Genomic DNA, 23,211 nt, shown 5'->3' on the forward strand with positions numbered 1-23,211 from the left:
TTTCAAAATTAAAAAAATTAAGTTTGCTACAAATGGACATTTCAGGGGGAATAACTCCAAAATGGGTTATCTAATGTTTCTGAAATGGGCAAAAGTAGAAAAAGCAGTGCCCCTATCCACAATAAGGAAGATTTCAATCGATTAACTGTTACTATCAAAGACCACAAAACTGCTTTGTCTAGGGAGGAAAGATCACTCGGGAAAGATTTTAGATAAGACAATTACCGTTACCACCAAATGGAATCAATGAAAAGGCGTAGTTCTAATAATTACGCAATGATTGTTGTAATTCCTTTATCAATTCTAAAATTCTAGATGTTTTCAGTTCATATTTCAGTGCTCTACATTTAGAATATATAAATACGAAGCCGCTATTGTAATTATTTAACTTTCGTCAACTTTGAAATTTAAGAATAAACTATTTTCAACTCAACAGTGGTATCCATTTGAGAGGTATAATCACGCAACCTCTGTTTTAGTTACTTATCTCTCATTACGATTCCTTTTGGATGCATATCTCTGCAGTCTCTGTTTCTCATAACGACCCAGCGCCCTCGTAAGAAAGATCTTTTACTAATATGAAGAAGTTTTATATATTACACCAAATAGAATAAAATAGATTAAAATTTGGTTCATATACCACTATTCAATATTGTGAATAACATTATTAAGTTTCAGAAGATTGAACGATCATCAAGGATAACGATGTTGTCTCAGACATCTTTATGTACGTTGTTTGATTTTTATATAACGTTACCATTCTTGTTTATTCTCGGTTTAGTGTGGGTTTGAAAATGCTAATCGATTCCTTCATTTTTCTTTCCGTCTAAGAAGGCACACGAATAAAGTCGGGAGAGTATGGAATTGCGAAGGTTAGTCTTGGGCGCAGTTTCTAATGTGCCCGTTAGATATATTCTGGAGTGTTGTGGTTGACGGATCATCTATTACTTGTGTACTGTTAATCTTTTCCTAAAACCGCAAATTTGGCCAATGTAAGTTTCCTTATCTAAATATTGACAATACATTTATCAAAAATTAACTTACGTTCGTAGTATATTTCTATTTTTTTTATATTTTTTGGGATTTCATTTGACTGCAGGTTTTGTACCTCTAGCGGTTGTTCATTTTATTTCATAATTTAAATTGACGGAGTTTGAATGTTCTTATAGTGGAGCGGTAATAGGAAAATTTTAGAAATGTGAATTACCTACATACCTCATGTAATTAAAATAGTTCATTTGAAAGCTTACATCGTCTACTTATATGTGTCGTTAATATGAAAACTGGTCCAATCATGCGTTGAATCAAGGTCAAAGGTCATCAATTAATAAATATAAGTTTCATCTGGAGAAATAAACTGCAGATTTTTTGGAAAATCTATACACCATTCAATGAATAATACAAGTAGTATTATTTATCAATGCTTAAGTTCCGACTTAGAAGTGTATCATATTTGCACATGACGTCAGAACAACGTATTCCATAACTTTTTCGAAGGTAAAATGTTTGATGGAAATTTCAAAGCCTAATAAATAACTGCAACTGAATGACCTTGATAGTCGACCTCGATAAATAGCATTTCTTGACAAGAAACTGCAAACTGCTCGGAGTCTGAAAAAAAAATATTTTGCGCCCGATCAGTAACGTCGAGCAAAGATTTTACTTGACAATACTCAATAAATCTCTAAGTACTTAACTGTACTTTACTGTCTCGACTTTAGTTTGGACTTACTTCACTTAATACGTCTGACTGAGTACTTGATAATCTTGGTATAGTCTGAATATGGTCTCGACAAATGCTACAAGTATTAACGAGGTTGCATTTCGACATTTTACCGATATCACGAAAACATGAAGTGAAATAAATTCCACTCTATGCATGAACGATGGTCAGAATTTCGGTGACAACTGGGTCAAAAGATGAAACAGTGGCGTGTACTGGGATAAACCATCTGTTATCCTTCAAGCTGTCAATGGAACTAGTCTGAACACATACTTTTTGATTTTATAATTTAAAGCATCAGGTAAAAAACATTGCATCAGCATGAAACGCATGAAAAATCATTGTGGTATCTGCCTCTTCATGGTGTCAGCAGGGAGTAGGCTTTTAACCATTTTTGATTTTCCTAGGTTTTGATGTTATTCGAGGCTTTCAAGGCGTCGCCAATAGAAATGACGCTTGCAAATTAAATGTTCGATATACCATGTCCTTGTTTAGAAAAGGACACTTTTGCATCTCTGTAGTGCTTCTTAAGTTGAGTCTTGAGTGTAGAGTAATTGAAGTAGGTTTTACTAATGTTATTTGGTATGAAAGACTGGTACATTATCAACATTGATGAAATAGCAAGAGTCTCTTTTTCACGAATAATGTCTTTGTCTATAATTTCAAATACTCTTTAGAATGATAAACTGCGTCATTGAGAAAATTTTCATGCTGTTTTGGTATAGCATATCATCGTCGCTTGCTCTAACAGTTATATCATATAAATTTGATAATCTTGCAGCATGGTATGTAATGCTTTCACTTTCCTTTGGAAATTTTCTTGCAAATTATACAGTGACTTAAATGTATCGAGAGGCCAGGTCAACATTACTTTCAACCAACAAAGAATTGGACAAATCTGGTTTCATATCTGGTGCTTCCTTTTCAGTCGTGCTATTAATTTAAAATTCTGTTTACTTGTGTAGCTTTTAAAACAAGACCTGTGATATCTAAAAATGGTTCAATCAGCTTACTTATCGTTACATAGTTTATTGAACTAAAATTAATAAATCATCACGTCTCAGTATTGCAGCATTTAGCAGACTTTTTTTCTAGAATCTGTTGCTTTTTTTTAAAATTCAGCAAATACAAAATTGCAGGTAATGTATTTGTCAACTCCAACTTCAGAGCACCTTTTGGTGGCATCGGAAGGAGCCAGTTTAACGAACTAGTGTAATTGTCTTTTTACATGAATGTCCAACAAGTAGAACACACCTGAAAACCAAACGTATCATACAATAATTGTAACTTTCACGGTTAAATTCAACAAACACGACAAAACAACAATAACTAATAATATTAATAAATCGTAAACAAGCAATACGCGTGAAAATAACTACGAATGACCATCGCAAAATTGCCTAATGTGGGCTGATAACTAGAAACCAGAACAACGTCGGTTTATGTATGACAAACATCTGGAAGTGAAATTTTAATGAAATGCACATGTTTTACCAATTATACTGCTTATTACTAATTTTCTTCAGAAAGTAAATTGAGTCGATTAAGTATTATACGACGGCTTTACGGTTGTACCTGTAAAAAGCACATTAATTGCACGTGCAAATAAGGCTAGGTGAAAATAGTGATTTTTGTTTTGTTTTTCCACAGTTTTCAGATGCTCTGTGCTTTAAATATAGTACTCATTCAAAATGTCGTTATAATGTATTAAGTTCAAGAGTAACCCTATTAACCAATTTAGTTTACAAATCATGTTTCGAAAAGGGTTAATTATGAGATAAGTCTATCGAAATAGAAGTGGGGTCTTCGGTGACAGTTTAGTAACGTCAGTTAAGGTCGTTTTTAACGTCATTGTCACCACATTTGATATTTACGACAAACATGTTTTTTTAAGTTGAATAATCGATAGACTATTTATACTATAATATTCCATGAGGTATTTAGGTAATTAAACTCGTTAACTAAGCGGTTTTTTTCAACATTCGCTGCTCCACTATTATGGGACATTACTTTTATTGTGTATACCCGGTTTAGTGTTCGAAAATGTTAATGAATTTCTTTTCCTGGATTATTCTTTCGGTCTTGGGTGCCGGATAACAAAATGTATACATTTGGAACATAACATATGGAATTGCGGAGCTTGATCGTATTCGCCAGTTAGTTCAATGTAGTTTCCCTTTTTCAAATATTGGCAATACATTTGTCAAGTAATAACTAATATGTAATTTTTATATTTTTTTTTAGTTTCTTTTGACTGTAAGTTTTGTACCTCTAGCGATTGTGCATTTAGTTCTATAACTTCAACTCTTCTTTGTATCTCAGCTCATATTGATCTTAAATCAAATCTATTGTTGTTTTGGACTGTTTTAGAAACTGTTTTTACTTCTTTTTCATACTGTCTTACATCCTGTTTTGCATATTCTTTTAAGAATGCAACCTAATCCTTTTCGTAAAGGACATGCAGAAGATAGCAAAGTGATATGCAAACTCATAAGTAGAACCAAACTGACAACACCATGGGAAAAATAAAAAAAAAAAGATTATTAGACAAACAACAGTAAACACAACACAACATAGCAATTAAGGACTGTTCAACTGGAACCCCAACGAAAATCAGGAGTGATTTCAGGAAGTCAGAGAGGTAAACATATCCTGTATCAAATGTGACGCCTTTTATGTTGCCCATGTAATTACAACATCGCTGACAACACTAATTCGGGGATGTCATATTTATGTATAAATTGTCTGTTTATAAATTTTGATATTGCGAAGAAACTGAGGTTGCAAAACCCTCAGGCAAAGTTTATCTTAGATGTATTTGACTATTCTATTAGGTCCCTTTTGATTATATAGATCTTCAATTGTTTCGGTTCTTATACATCCTTGGCTTTCAAATGTTCGGCTTTGAACGTTCCTGGTGAAGGTATATCCAGAAAAGCGCTTCGTATGCATGAAAGTTATAACGTGTTGTTTTCATTTTTTTCAATTGGGATTGTGGCTACGACAACTTGGTTAGCATCTCATGTTTTTACATGCAACACCCCCAAGGCAAATCAAGCTCAATATTATGCCATGCAAGGGAAAAAGACTCAATCTAATGAATTAACGCCTGTTTAAACATTTAAAGAATTAAAACTAGTACCCCTATAAGATAACTATTTTGAATCAACACAGCTATAGATAAATCCTACGTATACTGGTCAACAAATTCGTTATAGTGACAATACAACGCATGGTGTGTCGCTAGAGCAATACCTTGAAGGGGGAGATACCTGTATATAAAATCGTTTACAAGCTGCAATGTTGACTAGTTGTTTACAATGTTTTATCTTCATCTCAATTGAATGGCCAATTTCACTCAATGATTAGTTGTTACATGATATCAGATAAATGTACCAAGGACCAAAACTAATTTGTGCTTTTGTTTTTCATTCGTCGTTCCGATGAATAAACATAAAATTGATTAATTATGATGTTTTCTTCGAGAATCGTGTTTATTGCCTGTTCGTTTCGGCTATGCATGTATTTTATATATGTATCAGTCAGATCAGTTCATAAAGTTATCTAAACTTATTGTTCGCTGACCGTTTTCAGGGACTCTCTCAAATATGGTTCGTGAAATAAGTTAAATATTTTTGTTTATCATCGATCATTAATCATCTATTAATTATTCGTAAACTAGTTACCAAATAATCACCGATCCGTTTAGTTTCTGTCAAACCGTAACGCGAAAAATACAAATGCTGATGCTAAGTTTCAGAACTGACTTTGCTAGACCTCCATAGACTCTAAATGTCATTCCCCCTCCACCCCCCCTTCCCCCACGGAGTAGTAGGTACATATTGTAACATCACATTAAAAGATGTTTGGATAAACCCTTTTATGTGAGCACTTTTTTTTTTTAAGGATTTTGTCCATCCCATGACATCAAATTAAGACTTTATCAACAATTTATACAAACAGGAGTTTACTGTTGGGAATAGGGTTTTATAGATTGGTCGATGAAATAAATAAGAGAGATATACTTAGACCGAAAGATATCTGCTGAAGTTTTACGCGTTTTGTTTGTGTTTTATAGACATAAAATTCACATCCCAATTTTTCATATATATGTTTTCTCAGAGGTAGACCTATTCATACATATCCTGATGTGTTATTTATTGGATGACAAATGTCGACGTTTGTTGACCATAAAACTGTCTTTTTACATATCGTTGACATGCTTCGTACAAACCGTTATGATTAAATCAAATGCAAATGATTTTGAATTAAAAGAAGTTATTGTCATTACGAATGAATATTTTGAAAGTATGAATATTGCTATAGAAATATGAATAAAAATTATATCAATTTACTCTGATGAACATGTTTAATAAGTAACGAAATTTAAACAAAGTTATTTTAGCTACCTACTTTGAAATTCACATTGTCATTCTCTAAATTATATTTAGGACGAATAAATTATTTCAAGAACACTGCATTCATTATCACTGAACTAGTATATATATTTGTTTAGGGGCCAGCTGAAGGACGCCTCCGGGTGCGGGAATTTCTCGCTGCATTGAAGACCTGTTGGTGACCTTCTGCTGTTGTCTGTTCTATGGTCGGGTTGTTGTCTCTTTGACACATTCCCCATTTCCATTCTCAATTTTATGTTACTTTCATCTCATTAGAGAATTGCTGCCGAAATTTGGAGTGTTTACAATTTTTTTTGTCGATTCAGATTGTTAATAACATGATTTTCTTCCGTGATGCTCAAGGACAAAAAATTTAAAAGATTAAACAGTAATTCAAACGTTGAATAGTTGATAAAACCAAAAAGGACAATAAGTAAAGCCAAACCTTGGCAAATATCGAGGTTGATCAGACACATATGTAAATTTACAGTTGGGTGCAATGTTTATCCGAGAAGTTGCTAAATTTGAAGATACAAGTTCAAAATCAATGTTCGTTAAATTGAAAATTAATTCGTTGTTTTTTATCGGGACATGATCGTAAGCTGGACTACATATTAGGGAGACATTATTAAGTTAATACGAATACCAGTAACAATTTACTTATTATGTAAGTATTTAGGAATATTCATTTAAATGCAAGGTTTCCAGCACTATGCTTGACTTGAAAAAAAGGAATATAAGGGTAAGTATTTCATTATTGGATCCATATTGTTGTATTAAGTTCATACTGCTTAATACTCATGTTACATTACTATATATATTAAAACATACCCATAAGTTAAGCATCTTAGACAAGATGCATAGATGTTTAAGTACGCTATATTCAAAATGAATCTCTACTTTTAAAGTTTAAGTAATAGCATTGCATAATAAAAACGATCTTGAAAACTCTCTATATTTTTTGCCATTGAAGCGGTTGGAAGACAGGAAAGAAAACATTGCCGGTGTTTATAATGTATAATGTACTAAAGCTCTTACAAATATTTCTTTTTTGTCAGAAATATTGGATATTTTATTATTCGAAACATTGATGGTAAACTTCTGAAAGATTTAAAGAACATCGGACGTTTTCGTCTTTCGCATCATTGGTGGATGATGACTATCATGTCGTATTATCGATAGAACAATGCGCCAATCGCATTCGCATAAAAAACACCAGTTACATTTTCGTAGGTCAACAGATCACAGGGGAAAGTATATTTCAGCCGGTGTGTGTTTTTGTTTTCTTTATTGGAAGAATCAAATTACCTTTGCATTTTAGATGCAATTGGGAACAATTAAAATATTACTCATTATTTCGTTTATTTTTTTTTTAATTTGTTGATTCGTGTATCAACCTTGATTTTAAATTCATAATGTTAGTAACCGTCCAATACCGTGATCTCTAAAATAAACAACGATGAATATACACATACTTCACTTTAGATAAATTACGTATATATACTACAACATGTTTTTAATTGTTGGAGATAAAAGATAATGTCACATATGTATTAATGGTGTAACCATTGACCAATGAATCTCGTCAGTGGTATGTTTGTTTATGTGTCATATTACCTCTCTAAAACAATTGATATTAATACGCATCTTGAGTACTATATTGTGTATCTCTTTTCGTGAATCTATGTGACCTAGAGTTTGGATATAGATACACTCGTCATAGATATCATTTTTAACATTATTAACATTTTATACGTTAGACGCATCTTTTGTCTACAAAAAACTTATCAGTGACGAACGAATCAAAAACATTCAACAGGCCAAATAAAGTAGAATGTTGAAGAGCATTAAGACCCCAAATTTCGAATGGTATTACAGATACATGTATAAAGTGGAATTCATTTTGTTGGATTCGAAATTTCTCCATGTTGACGTATACTACAGAAAGAAGCGGACGATACAGAAGGAATATTAAAGACAAAAGTGAAAACACCAAGACAAAATACAAAACAAAACTAAACATTTAAAAGACAAACAGCAGTCTACAAAAACATATTAGTACTTACTAGTATCGATCTGTTCTTCCATGAAATATAAAAGTATATAACTGCAGCCAGTAAAACTAGTGTTACGTATTCTTGGCCTTTATATCTCATAATTGACCTATATTATAACAAAATGAAAACAAGATACTAAAATCACATATTCATCAATATAGATCCGCAACAATGCATTTTAAACACAGCCTACTTAGATAAATAAAACAAAACATAAGTGATTCTGATGTTTTGAAGGTGTTGTAAGAAGATTACAAAATGTACACAGTGAACGGATTGTAAGGGAATGCATGTAATAAGCAAAAACATAAGTAAGGACTTTGTTAATCTGTCACTATAAAATAATAATCAAGCAAACAATACAAAAATTAGGACTGTCTATCTGAAGTGTATTGCTTTTAATCTACAAATGTATTTGAAAGTTGAATAGTTTTGATTTTTAAACACCTGTCTCAAGAGAGAAAAAAAAAAAAAAAAAAAAATCAACAACAACAAGGAAAAAGACAAAAAACAAATTCTGATTATAAACTGACAAATTTCAGCCTACTTGTATCACGTCGATATTTTCATATAACAAACCAGTCAATATTTGAACTGTTAAAGATCAAATGAATAAATGCAATAATATTATAGTAGTCTATTGATGTTCAAAATCTCGTAAAGCGAATAAGAATACAAGGATCAAGGTTACAAAAACAAACTGAAAGAATTGGATCAACTCTAAAATGATCGAGACCGGGTGCGTCGACGTGCTATATGCTTCATATGCCATGTGTATCAACCCTGGTTAAAAAAAAATCAGAGTACCCTTGAGTATGCAACATTTTTGAAAATGCTCTTCAAACGTTCCATGTGATTATCAACTGTATGTAAACTACTAAACTAAATTTTTTGTCATTCAATTTTACTATTGATGTTGCTTTTTCCATTATTAAACGAAACACTTAAGACTGGATAATTTATATTTAAAAAAGTAAAAGACAAAAATATCGATTTGCAAAATAAAACAGATAATACCTTATCAACTTATTAAGTCGTAAGCACTTTTCTTAAATTTCCTCTGTTCTAAGCATTTGAAATACCTGAAAACGTGTTGACCTTTATGATTAAAATGGACCTAGAAAGAGAATCCAATATCATATCACACCAATTTTCCTGGAGGTAGTTTCAACTTTAATTTCTCAATAATGCAGACTGATAAAAAACAGCCACTCAGAAGATAACAATACACGAATGTTAATTGAAATAAGTTAACAAGCAGCAGTAATTCTACTACGTGTCGCCGAAATTGCCATAGTGACACTTTTTTCAAAGGTGTATTACCTTTTGATTTTTTTTATCTTAAAGGTCAAAAAGTCGTCAACATTACTCTGTTGGTCACATTTTATATAGTAAATATGTTCATTTAATTATTCGTTCTGTTACGATATTTTGACTGAGTGTCAAATTGCATATCAAATGGTGAACTCATAGCGGGACCCATTTACCCCGTCGATAAACTCTGTCTCGCTCCCTGTAGAATTCATTCGAAGCCCTCACTTTTTTTTATCTTGATTATAATACTTTGAATATAGGAATTTCACAGAGTAAAAGGCGTAATTAACCCGCGAATAGTAGCGGTTTCTATGTATTAATCGGATTGCCAGTTAAGTATCGATTATATATGAACACTTCTGTTTTTGCATCATTATATATTATAAATTATAAAAGTTGAGATGAAATATATGATTACAACAGTTTTATAAGTCTTAGACGTATCTCTAATACATCAAAACTGTCAAAAATAACCAGTTTTTGGGAATATCTAATAAATCTTGATTATCTTTTTTTTTTCATACATGATTCGGGGTATATTTGCTGCACGACCTCAATCAACACTGATCAAATTGGTATCTTGTTTTTTTTTTTTTTTTTTTTGTAATGAACAGTTTTTAATTTGTTTTTTTTAGCAAAACGTCTTATGAACGTAAACATTACCATATGAACACAAAAAAGTTAAGCGTTTATTTAATTTAATTATATTCATAGCATATTTATTCGTTTCAATGAATCATGAATCTATATTGTCGTGTAAAGTTTTTTTTACTTTTTTCGAACATAAAGACATATAATAACGTTTTTTCCTTAAAGACAGTCAGATATTAATTTCTTAATTTCCACGCAAACGAAGGTCAGAACATTTTCTAATCATTCAGGACAGAATATATATATATATATATATATATATATATATATATATATATATATATATATATATATATATATAAAAGTCTAAATTGAAAACAATGTATATATATATATATATATATATTATGTAATGAAACAGAATTCATGTTCATCTTTTTTTTCGAATGAAAGCTACAAGCCTACTTTTTAGTATTAAATGGTCGTCCGATAATAAACAACCTGTGATATAAATCCTATTTCCCATATATTAAACTCTAAAAATTGACTTTCCCAACTCTAACCTCAATTTTTGAAACTCTCATCCCCGATTTCTTGATTTGCAAAATAAAAGCAACAGTAGTATACCGCTGTATAAAAGTCATAAATCGATTGAGAGAAAACAAATCCGGGTTACAAGATGAACACCGAGAGAAACACATCAACTACAAGAGAAAAACAATGGAACAACAGAAACACTGACGTGCAACAAAAACAAACGCCAACATACATAGAAACGGACTATTTGATAACAACTGAACTCCGTTACTTTTTACCCGCTACAGATCTTTCTTAACTCTCAACTCGGCTTTCTTAAGGTGGTATGAGAGTTTTAATTTTCGCTCCTTCTGCGCAGTTTGTTGTGCAATGATATCGTAAGTCATGCTCATTGTCTTGTAGCAATTAGCCATTTTAATTGGTGCTGATTTTTACAATTAAAGAATACAGTAAAGAAGAACCGAATACTTGTAATTGAAAACTTTAATTTTATAACTTTATAAAGTTTATTGTGGCAAAAGGAACATGTTCTTGACTTCGTTTGAAAAAACAAAGACAAGATAATTCATTATAATCGAACACATAGACTGCTTTTTATGGATACTATAATGCAACTGAAAATTTCAGAAAACGATCTTCAGTTTGGTTGCTTCTGAAGTAGTTTCACACTTGTTTTATATTCGGAAAAGACCAGCAAATCTGTAAAAAAAATGTTGACGTGTTTGTAAAATAAGTATTTTACGTCGTCTGTTATTTTAAGAGCGCCTGTGCTCATCAAATCAATTCACGACAAAAAAATGATTTGATGGCGCTCAATTTATTATAAACAGGAATAATTCTGTGCAATAAGCGTAATTTGTGAACAGAAAAAAAACCCAATACAACCCCTAATCGGAAAAGAATTTAACCTTATATTACCTCCTATACATTTCTATGAATATGATTGGTTAGAAGCAGCTGCCTGGAAACGGAGTATATTTCATATGGGGTTAGTAGGCGGGCTTTTACAGTACACGGTTAGTAGTGGTGTTACGTTCCTTTATAAAAACAACACGGTGTTAAGGAAAAATGGAAAAGGTTTCAGCAGACGAAGAAATTGATGATGAACGATTGAAATATATTCGTAAAACACATTTAAAGCTTACAAGTTGTTATTGTAGGCAATTGTTTTTGTATAGACCAATGGAAGTAGGTTTTTAATACAAACGGTATTGAAGATTTGATCACTTTGACAGGCCACTAGTCTAGATACCACATGTTAAGATAGTCGGTAAGATAAATTTGTTACACAGTGTGCTAGTGACTTAATACATTACATATTGGGTCAGTAAGTTCCTTATGGGGATTTGAGCTTCGCTCTCACCCAATATTGAATTTACTGACCCCATATATATCGTATTAGGTCACTAGTACACTATGTAACTAATAATACATGCAAACACTCAAGATCATTCTTCCAAAGAATAATCCGGCTGACAAAGCTGAGTCAAATTCAAATATTATGGGGGAGGGGATGATTCTGCATGTGCACAGAATCCATGGCAGTATAATCAACTAGTTAATTTGAAGCCATTTTCTAGTAAACGCATGAACCGAGTCTTTTCAGTTGCGGATTCAGTATTTTTTATATGAGGGGATTTACAAGCCAACGTGAGAAGTGATACTTGTAATTAATTTATCATATTTGAAGCTGTATAAGGGGACATTTATATTTCCTGTCAGTCATCTACTGTCTGGAAATATGTTAACGCTTAAAACCTTGAAAAAATATGGTTTTTATTTTTCAACATGTCATTTGTTTGTCATCGAAAGTTCTGTAATGATATGTCATTTGTTTACCTTTGAAAGTTCTGACTAAATGTAGAAAAAGAAAAAAAAAAGAAATGAAATACTATCAAACTGTTTTACAAAAAATGGAAATTATCAGATTTGTGAATATTTCCCTTCATTTAACAAGTGAGTGACTTCTTTTCCTACCAAATTTGTGACTTTTTTTCAGTTACCCTTATTCTGTATTGAGTGGTGGGGATGATTCGATGGAATTGGTAAATATTTGATTGATAATTATAGATTACCGATGTTTTTTTTCAAATTTCATCAAAAGGCGACAACCCTGAGGTAAGATATGGCCAAGAAATATCCTCGAATTTTAAAGACCAATGATAATCTGTTTAATCGCTCTTTTGCCTATGACATTGTTGGTGTTTTCATTGACAACGGCACGTGCGCCCTTTGTTTCGAAACGAGTAGCATGATATGCAAAATAAAGGCAACAGTAGTATACAGCTGTTCGAAACTCATAAATCGATAGAGATAAAAACAAATCCGGGTTACAAACCAAAACCGAGGGAAACGCATCAAATATAAGAGGAGAACAACGACACAACAAAAACACAACATTAAAATGTAACACACACAGAAACGAACTATAATATAACAATGGCCATTTTCCTGACTTGGTACAGGACATTTTAAGAAAAAAATGGTGGGTTGAACCTGGTTTTGTGGCATGCCAAACCTCCCGCTTTTATGGCAATGTTAAATATAACATTTAAATGACAACATTACATGGCAGGACTACAATACAAATAAATGGGAGAACATATAGGACAAAGAAACACACGAATAATAGCTAACAAAAGGTACTAGGCTTAAAATTTAATACGCCAGACGTGCGTCTCGTCCACACAAGACTAACCAGTGACGCTCAGATGAAAAAAAGTTTGAAAGCCAAAACAAGTACAAAGCTGAACAGCACCGAGGACCAAAACTTCCAAAAAGTTGCGCCTAACACGGCCAGGGTTTTCTACCTGGGACAAGAACATCCTTATTATTTAGAATAATTTATAATTTTGCAAACAGTAAATTTTATAAAATGACTATATAATAGATATAAATGATAAAACCGAAGTGGGGACTAACTACAGAATAAAAACGGATACATTACACAAAACAACTTAATCCAACACATAAAAATACACAGCCGAGTTAGCAAAAGCCTCAACGCACAAAGTGACGTCACATTTGAAATTCTAAAAAGACACACAAAGTGACGTCACTTTTGATTTTGTAAAAATATTTCCTAAAAATAACATAGGATTAGGATTGATTCAAGATTAGATTTGTAATACTGACATTACATTTATTAATAACAATGCAAATTACAATACTTATTAATATCAAATTGTGGTAGTAATTAGATAATTAATTATATTATCTAGCTATGTCGGTGTTTCTTCTGAATCAAACTGTAAACCAAATATATCGTATAAATTTCGTTGAACCAAACTTAAATCTAATAAATGAAGGGTTTGTTTAAATATATTTACCATAACACACGAATATAACAGAAAAGACGTTAAGACATTTGACAAAATCCGACGAGAATAACAAATATAACATCAAAATTAAATACATGAATTTGAAACGTCTTATAGCAATGCGGTTTCACACTCAGCAAAACAGTCACAATCGGTAATTAAAAGATCAGACGACGTAATGACAAACCACAATCTAACACATGTTAAAAATGTCCTTAGTTAGTTTGGACAAAGACACATCGTATGGATCAACCAATTCGTGATGGTGTCCGTAAAATTTACGGAGTGTCATTTTTAATCTGTCCTCCTCATAACTTTGTTGGAGCAGTTTCTGCGTAAGGAGCACACTCCTGTATATGAAGTCCATATAGTGTGAACAAGCACGAAAATAACGTATCAATTGAGATATGTAAACACCATACGAAGGGGCAGAGGGTATGTTACTGCTGAGAAATACATATTTTAATCATGCAAAGGATATATTTCTAGGCACCATGGAGCCGTTTAAGTACCAAGCCACTTTGACAAATTGTTTTAGTATTTAATATTTGATCATTACAGATTTTTTAGAATACTTTTTTTTTTAAAAGAGAAATACAAAACGGTTTTATTTAAAAATGAGTGTTTTCTTGTTCACATAAAAAGATATATCAAAACTGAATTGTAACTTGTTGTTTTATGACCATCTGTCCTGTGACTCTCTGTTCTACATTTTTTTTTATACTTATTGAAATGGAAAAGACATCAAACGTTTCCATACTACAACATGAAATTATATGTACTAACCATGAGTAACAAACCGGGTACTACATATTGAGCAGATTCTACCTACCTTTCTGGAGCACCTGGGATTATTCACAATTTACCAGTTAGAGTTTGCCTTTTCGTCGTTGTTTCGTTGTTGTTCTTTTAGAACTATTTACTATTTACTATAGAAATTAAGTTGGTATTACTCCCTTCAAATAATTATGAAAGAATGTATTTTGCTGACGCATAAATATTTGTATTTGCTTAATGCATCTGATTCACAAATTTTCACGAGTTTTCGCTCGTGCATGAAATAAGGGAAAAAACGAATCAATTCACACCTGAGTAATTCTGCAAAAGGCGAATATTATATTTAGCAGGACTCAGAGTATAGCAGTTTAATATGATTGATTTGTAAATAATCTATATGTTTTTTTTTTAATTGAAGGATAATTATAAATTGTTAAAATGGCTTTGAAGGGAAAACTAGTTTTGATTCGAATCTATCTTTAGTGATAATTTCAACAAAACTTATAAAATAAGCAATATGTTATTAAAATGGTCTTCAACAGCATTATGAACTAGAATATTTTAATACTATCGATTCATTATTGTTCATGTACATCTACTGAAAAAAAATCTTTGAAGACTCTTTGCAATGCTTGAATTCAAAATTATCCTACATGTATTCATTAATACTACTATCATCATCTTAGTGACATACATATTTATTTATTACTACCATGATTATCGTAGAATCAATATCATACATGCATTACTACCATCGTCATCTCATTATTATATACTCGCATGAAACGCATAATTGATTTTTAAGAATTCTGATACATGTATTTTGAAAAAAAAATTTACAATTATTATCAAAGATATTCACTCAAAACGTGGTTAATTGAGGAGAGGACAGTCTATTCCTTCGTGATTGATGAATAACTGTCAATCAATCTTCCGGCGCCATTAAGATTAGTACCGTGTATGACCACCTCTCGCTGCTTAAACTGCTATTCATCTCCTCGGCATGGATGCTGTCAATGTTCTCATGTTGTTGCGAGGAATTGCTCGCCATTCCTGTTGCAATATTTGTCGGAGCTGATCAAGAGTCTGAGGCGGGGGTTGACGCTGGCACACACGTTTATCTAATTGGTACCATAGATGGTCAATAAGATTCAAGTACGGTTATTTCGAAGGCCAAGGTAGCACACAGATGTTATTTGCTCAAAGTAATCTATTGTTAAACGCGCTGTGTGAGGCCTAGCATTGTCCTGCTGGAATAGCTCCCTCTGTCAATTAATAACATGCATATGGTGAGGTTGGAGAATTTCGTCTCTGTACCTTTTAGCCGTTTAATTATCCGGAAAATGTACCAATACCATTTTACGGTCATAAGAGATAGCCGCCCACATCATGACAGTTCCTCCACCGAAGATGTCCACTTCTTGGAAACACGAGAAAGCAAAGCGTTCATTCATGTGCCGGAAGACACGAGTTCTTCCATCACGTTTCTGGAGCATAAAACGGGACTCATCACTGAACCAGATTCGGCGCCAGTTGCGGAATGGTCAGCCCCTCAATCTGTTGCACCATCAGACTCTACTCCGTCTCTGTAACGGCCTCAAAACGGGTTCAAAATACGGCCTCCTTTGTCTAATGTCATGTTGTTGCAGTCGATTGCGGACTGTTTGTGAGCTGATTCTTCTCAATCATGGTATTCCAATTGCAGTGGTTGTTGCGGCAAAGGTTCGATTTTGCAGATGAATGCCCGGATGTAGCGATTTTGTCCAGGAGTCGTTAGGTGAGGTCGTCCACTCCTCGGGCGGTCCTAAGTACATTCAATCTGTTGGTATCTGTTCCAAAGTCGCGAAATTGTCCTCCGGTTAAGATTTTTAGTTCTTGCTACATCACTTTGGGACATTCCGGTCTAAGACGGCCGATGACGATATTCGAATAGCAGGGTCCAACCTTGGCATTGCAGCGATTAAACGTTGTGATGAATTGAATTTTCAAACTTGGTCCTTACATGCGCAAAAGTGTAACAGTTGAGTTGACCACAAAATTCTCGTAAAAAACGTTAGCAAAATTTCGCGGTCAAAAAGTGCATATACACTTTTAGCAAGACCCAAATTTTATGCGGCAGAGAGCAAAATCAAAAGAACGGGCATTTAAACTTTAAAACTAACTTGTAATAATTCGAAGATGCAATTGACCGTTTCATTTTACCTTGTAAAATATATAATTTTGCATTTTGAAAAATTCATCCGAGGTATACGTTTCATTTTACAACAGTATACATTTATTTATCTCTACCATCATCATTATCTGATTGTTCACATTTATTTAGTACTGCCATAATCATCTAAATATCATACATATGCTTGCATTACACCCATCGTATTCGTACAGATGTATGGGTTTTTAACCTAGCTAGCGTTTCACAACAGTTCGTACGACAATCTTAAATCATACGTCGGTCATACATGAAATCATACGACTTCATAAAAAACGAAACTAAGATTTTGTCGTAGATTCGATGGTAAACATACGAGTGGTAAAGGGTAGTGGTGAGTGAATTCGTAGTGGTTAAACCTGTTGATATTTTAATGAAAATCAACATCATTACATAGTCAACCCGAAAAATAATGTTCCATTTGATGAACAGAAGAAATGTACAATGTTATTTGTCCCAATAATAAGTGACTAAAAGATTAACCTTCCTTTTTTATTGTGTATTTTTTATTTATTCTCAATGTACTTTCACGTTGATTTTTAGAGATTGCATTTGAATATCATGTATTACGTCAATTTCGAAACAATGCAAAATCTTAATAGCTATATCTAGACAATTTTATTTTGAATGGTGATTATTTTGCCGGACTGAAGTCAAGGAGTATGTTGCATTTTCAAAACAAAAGCTCGACATATTAAACGTCCTTATCCATCACAATTGTTCCCTTCAACACTTACAGTGTTAATATATACATAGTCAAAACGTATGATTATTTGACGTCAGCTAATCGATATCACCACCTGTAATCGTCACACTTATTATCATCAGATGCCGACCACATTGTCACAGAAGTCGGTGAATAAAAATCAATGTTGAAAAATGGACCTGTTATCGATTTGTTAGATCATTATATATTTTCAAAAAAATATTCACAATAAAAATGAATTAATGAAAAATACAAGCTAATTAAGTTACTTATTCACGGCTGTCATTCGGTATATCAAGAAAAATGATTGTGAAAGAATACTTAACGGTGGTCAAGCATTGCGATCCGATCGTGAAAAATCTGGTGTCGGATCGTGAATGTAATTAATTCCAATTCTACTTCAAAATCTGTGAAAATCTGCTGTATTATCAAAACGCGGAACAAATCCGAATAAAAAATTATGTCCGTCAAAATGATTCAACTTTCTCATTAGTACTGTGCAACAAGATAAAAAAAATATGCAGTATTTTATGAGAAAATACAAAAAGCACAACACGTTTATGAGATTGATTAAAAAACCCTCGTTTTGTACCTATAATGGTCACATTCCAATATATAATGATATATTTGAAACTGAATCTTTGGTGTGCCAGATAGTACAGTAAAATAAAAGTTTGTTTTCGCTTGAATCCGTTCATTTTGTTTTTGAAAACATTGAATTTTGTTGATTTGTTATCAAAATTGATCGTGAAAGATTGGGCAACGCATTATCTTGATCGTGAAAGACAAGGCGTGACCAGACAGACGCAGGACGTTTTCGCTATTTCACATGTAACACTAAAGGACATTTGCGCTTCAAACTCTATGGACATTTGCGCTTTAAACTTTGATACACCTGAACAAAATTGACAAGACATTTGCGCTTTTTACCTATAATAGATTACCTGTAATATTTAGAAAATTTACCAAAGATGTTCACATATTCTTTGAAAACTCTTCCGGACAAACAACAAAATCAGAAAAAAAATATTCGGGTAAACCAGACATATATAGTATACGTTTCTGGGTAAACGATAGAGAAAAGGAAACTTTTATGGATGGAACATTTAAAATTTGCATTGGCTATTCTTCCGGCTAGCCGGAAAAATAGCAAAAAATGACTATACTTCCGGCAAACCGGAAGAATACCTTTTCTCTGCTATTATGCTATTATTCCAGCCATACATGACCATTAATAATGAATATGCGTTTGGTTAAGTGGTTATAGGAGCATCCAATGGAGAAAGTAGTGGCCAAAAATTTCCTCCCTTGGCTAAAAATTGAACAAAAAGTTTCCATTCACTTAAACAAATCAAAATGCAAATACATTTACTTCACAGTATACAGTATATTCAGATTTTTTTATTCTAAGGGAAAAAGGGGGGAAATGCCTCTCCTCTTTAAAATTCTACCTATGAATTTCCAGCAAGATTAGAGTCGGGCCACTGATTTATGGCTAGTGGACATCTTTGATTCCTAAAGAAGAACCCGAAGTATTCATTTCCTTGAAATTTGGTTCCAAGTAAGTCGTAAAATGATTTTTGCACAATATTTTTTTATTTACAATTTACAGTGATTTTTAACACAAAGAAATAAGAAAAAGTGTTAATTGTCCCCAAAGTAAGACTGTGTTCATGATAGCAAAAATATAACTTTTTTGTAATGAGAAAATAAATAAAACGGAATGAAATAGGGTGGGGGTTATACCCCAACCCTGGTATACTATTCCAAGTCCAGATATATCAGTAGTGCATGTTCATATATCTCTGTTGTAGAAGAACCAAAATATAATGCATCCCAGTATATTTGATTTAGTCGTTTTCCTGTTAATTGTTTTGTGCATTTTGCCTCCATTGATACAGTTAAAGCAAGGATTTGTATAGTAAGACCATACAGTCTTTGATTAAGGTAAATGGGGTAAATCAGCGATTTCATTTGGATTTCATGCTTTATTCCTCTCAGTTTACGTGCACACGCTATTGTTCTGGAGTCTGTTCTATAGAATTTTGTTTTAAAAGCAATCACATTCGCTCTAATTTACTTTAGGACATCTTTAAATATAATTCTGATTTCCGATTCTCAAAACATCCATTGCATACGCGCTTTTGTTATCCGACACCTCATCCGGAACACATTCCGCGAAACATGACACTGCCGTTGATATTGTACATTTACGCATGCGCAAACGGATGGCCGGAAAAAATAGAGATTTTTATCTATTCTTCCGGCTAGCCGGAACAATAGAAACTCCGTTTAAATTTTGACCTAAATTCTTCAATTAGCTTTCTTATTAGTGGATTAAAATTGGAAAATCATATTCCTCTTGTGGTTATTCTGGTGCCTGAATAGTTAGAGGAGCTGTACCATCATATTTCACTAAGATTGTTTCAATTTGTGATGACTGAAATTTTATTTCTAAACCACGGTACCTGCTGACTTTTAGAAAGACTCATGGTTGTTATATGGAATTTACTCCCATCCACCCTTTTGGATTGTTGTCGTTTTCATCTGACACAAGAATGATGGGGAAAGGTTGATACTTTTAGTTGTATATAGATATATGAATAGTTTGTGTTTTTTTTTCTTTATATATCAAATGATTTTTTTATGTTATGTTGATATAGCGCAAATATCCTCTTGAAAAAACGCAAATGTCCTAAATATTTAAGCTCATTTCCTATCAAAAAGCGCAAACGTGCCGCGACGGACCAGACTTAATAATCAGAAGACAATATTTCTTCTACCAATTGATAAACTTGCAACTAGTTGAAGCGTGTAATTCTTTTAATAAGAACGAACATTAATGCTTTCATCTTTTTTTCACTTCTTTTTAATTCAACACTTTTCCTTAAAAGTTATTAAAATAAGTAAAAACGTGTCGAAATAAGTAGATTTCCAAGATAAAAGGACCTTCAGGAGCGTCAATTTTCGAAAAGTAAAGGTACATTTGTACCCATTTCCATTCTCAATTTTTTTACTATAATGCTTAATGCATCCACCCTGAAAATATATGCATGTGTACGCATTTTGTTTTGTTGTTTTTTTTGTGTAAGGGTTGTTACTTTCAGTTATATGGAGTGTCGTTCGTGTGTACATATTATGACAATATTGGCTAATTTATTGTTTATTTCGTGGCTGCGCTGACATAAACTTGCAAGGTACCAAGATAACGTTATTTTTACTTGATTGTTTGATCAGTCTGTTCACAATAGCTATACGTCATTGTACCAACCTAGTGGAGAAATTACCATTCATAAACCTCGCGATCGATTGTGCATGATGCCCAGCTTGAACTGTAATTTTGACGATTAGGTTTTATTCTCAATCTTAATTTGTATAAGAAATCAAAACTTACGAAGGACGGACAAAAATACTGATATTGCTATAAAGCACCTAGTCGGTGTGGTATTATAAGATAATCAGATACAATGGCATTGAACGATTATGGCCCTATTCACCAACAAAAGAGAACCGGAATTAGGTATGCAAAAGAGAACCGGAATGAGGTATGCAAATCCAATTGCTATACCAATTAAACATATAAATTATCACATAACTGAAGAATGATTTGAACGTTTTCGTAGCATCAGATCTTTCACAATTTATTTCACGATCTTAAAAAAGCGGAACGCAATCTTTCACGATCCAAAAAAAATTTTTTTTCTAGATTTTTCATTTTTTGCAAAATTTCTGATTAAGCTAACACAAAATAACTGTAAGAACCATTTGAATCATCGAAATGGAATGACCAGTTTCAAAGAAAAGTTGTTTAGTCATTCGAATTATGAAAAAAAAAAACTTGTTTGTTTACATATTTAATGTCATTGAAATGTCGAGGAGCAATCTGCCTTTTGTAGTTTTGAAAAAAAAAAGGTTTACTTTTGAATCTTGATTTTCTCAGATACTGATCATAATGTTGAACCATTTTGCCAGACAGTCTTATTTTAATTTTTTTGTTGTTGTAAATTTGTCCGTATAACTCATTAAATTATATTTGAAATTGACCTTGCATATTCCTTCTCGATAAGATTTCCTTCACGATCCTATACCAGAGCTTTCACGATCCAATCCTAATACTTCACCACCGTTAGGTATTCTTTCACGATCTTTTTTCTCGATATACCGAATTACAGCCGTGTTATTGATGCAAAATCAATATTTTTAATAAGAAAATGTGGTACGATTGCCAATGAGACAACTCTCAAGAAGATACCAAATGACACAGAAATAAACAACTATGGGTCACCGTAGACCTTCAACAATGAACAAAGCCTATACCGTATGGTCAGCTATAAAAGGCCCCGAAATGACAAATGTAAAACAATTCAAATGAGAAAACTAACGGTCTAATTTATGTTCAAAATAATGATCGAAAAACAATATGTTACACAGCAGCATACGACAATTACTGAATTACAGGCTCCTGACTTCGGACAGGCACATACAGAATATGGCGGGATTAAACTAGGTTGTTGGCGCCAAACCGTACCCCTAACTTAGGACAGTGGTATAACAGTAAAAAATAAGAACATACTATAAACATTAGTTGAGAAAGGCTTAACCCATCAGATGTATACAAATAGAAATACATCTAACAAAATCACAGAGTGGACGTGGACTGGTACTTATATATCCACACAACAGAAAGGCACTAAGTACATATCTGAGAGTATTCGTAGTTACTGATAGCTAGATCAAATCCAATAACAACTAATGATAAAAATCAAGCATCTTAGACTATTTCTGAAAGATGGTTGATAACTGGTAACTGATTAATTGCAATCAGTGTTGCGAGTCTAGGAATTGTGAAAAATAGTAAACAAAAACATCACATAAAAATTAATGGATTATAACGGATCAAAACTGTGTCAAATGTATGTGTTCCGTATATTTACTTTAAATTTCTCTTTCTGTATTTCTATTTTGAATTCGTTATTAAATAATAAATAGAGGGACAAATGTACATAATGTAAAAGGAACACAAAGTATAGATTGTTCACATAGTTCATATCGATGCATCTTCACTTTAATGTTATAAAATACTTTATTAAACAGTATTTATTAAAAAATCAAAACTAGCCTATATTTGAACAAACGAAACCTGAAAAAGCATGCACATTAATATAAGTCAATTTAATGACGTCACAACTAACTTCTTTCATCAAGATTTGGTTGATATTAATTTTCTTTAATTATGTTTTCTGATGTTTTAAAATGTGTTGGTTGTTGTTTGAGAAGCGTTTAATAAAAGATACAATTGATATTCATATAACTCTTTATTACGACATGTATGAGAGAGTTTCTTATTGCAACCAGCATTTGTTAAAAACAAATGTCATAGAAAAACGATATATCAAACAATTGTGTAATAAAGGATGATAAGTAAAATTAAACAAATTCTTACAACCATAATCATATCTACATTACACATTTCATTCTGTAGATTCTATTCTCAAATGTTAACAAATGTTCGAAAAGCAAAACAAATGCTCTCCTTAGGCAAACTCAAACATACGTTGTTATCAATGATTATAATACTGA

At 32.5% G+C, this 23,211-nt stretch overlaps 1 protein-coding gene across 13 annotated transcripts in view; it reads right to left on the reverse strand.

Annotated features, from left to right (window-relative positions):
* LOC127709019 (uncharacterized) overlaps positions 1-23,211 on the reverse strand; it is a 61,614-nt gene extending 38,403 nt beyond the window's left edge. For 3 of the 13 annotated variants that reach the window (XM_052214369.1, XM_052214361.1, XM_052214292.1), the window contains exons 1-2: positions 15,411-15,431; positions 8,187-8,283 (exon numbers count right to left, since the gene is read on the reverse strand). In XM_052214369.1, the coding sequence (XP_052070329.1) occupies positions 8,187-8,283; positions 15,411-15,412 (99 nt within the window). In that variant the 5' untranslated portion in view covers positions 15,413-15,431. Of the gene's footprint in view, positions 1-8,186; positions 8,284-14,771; positions 14,983-15,410; positions 15,463-23,074 lie in introns of those variants that run through there. The other 10 variants (XM_052214340.1, XM_052214403.1, XM_052214352.1 and 7 more) reach the window with 6 other exon arrangements.

The sequence above is a fragment of the Mytilus californianus genome, unplaced genomic scaffold, assembly GCF_021869535.1.
Source record: "Mytilus californianus isolate M0D057914Y unplaced genomic scaffold, xbMytCali1.0.p SCAF_1, whole genome shotgun sequence".
NCBI classification, from domain to species: Eukaryota; Metazoa; Mollusca; class Bivalvia; order Mytilida; family Mytilidae; genus Mytilus; species Mytilus californianus.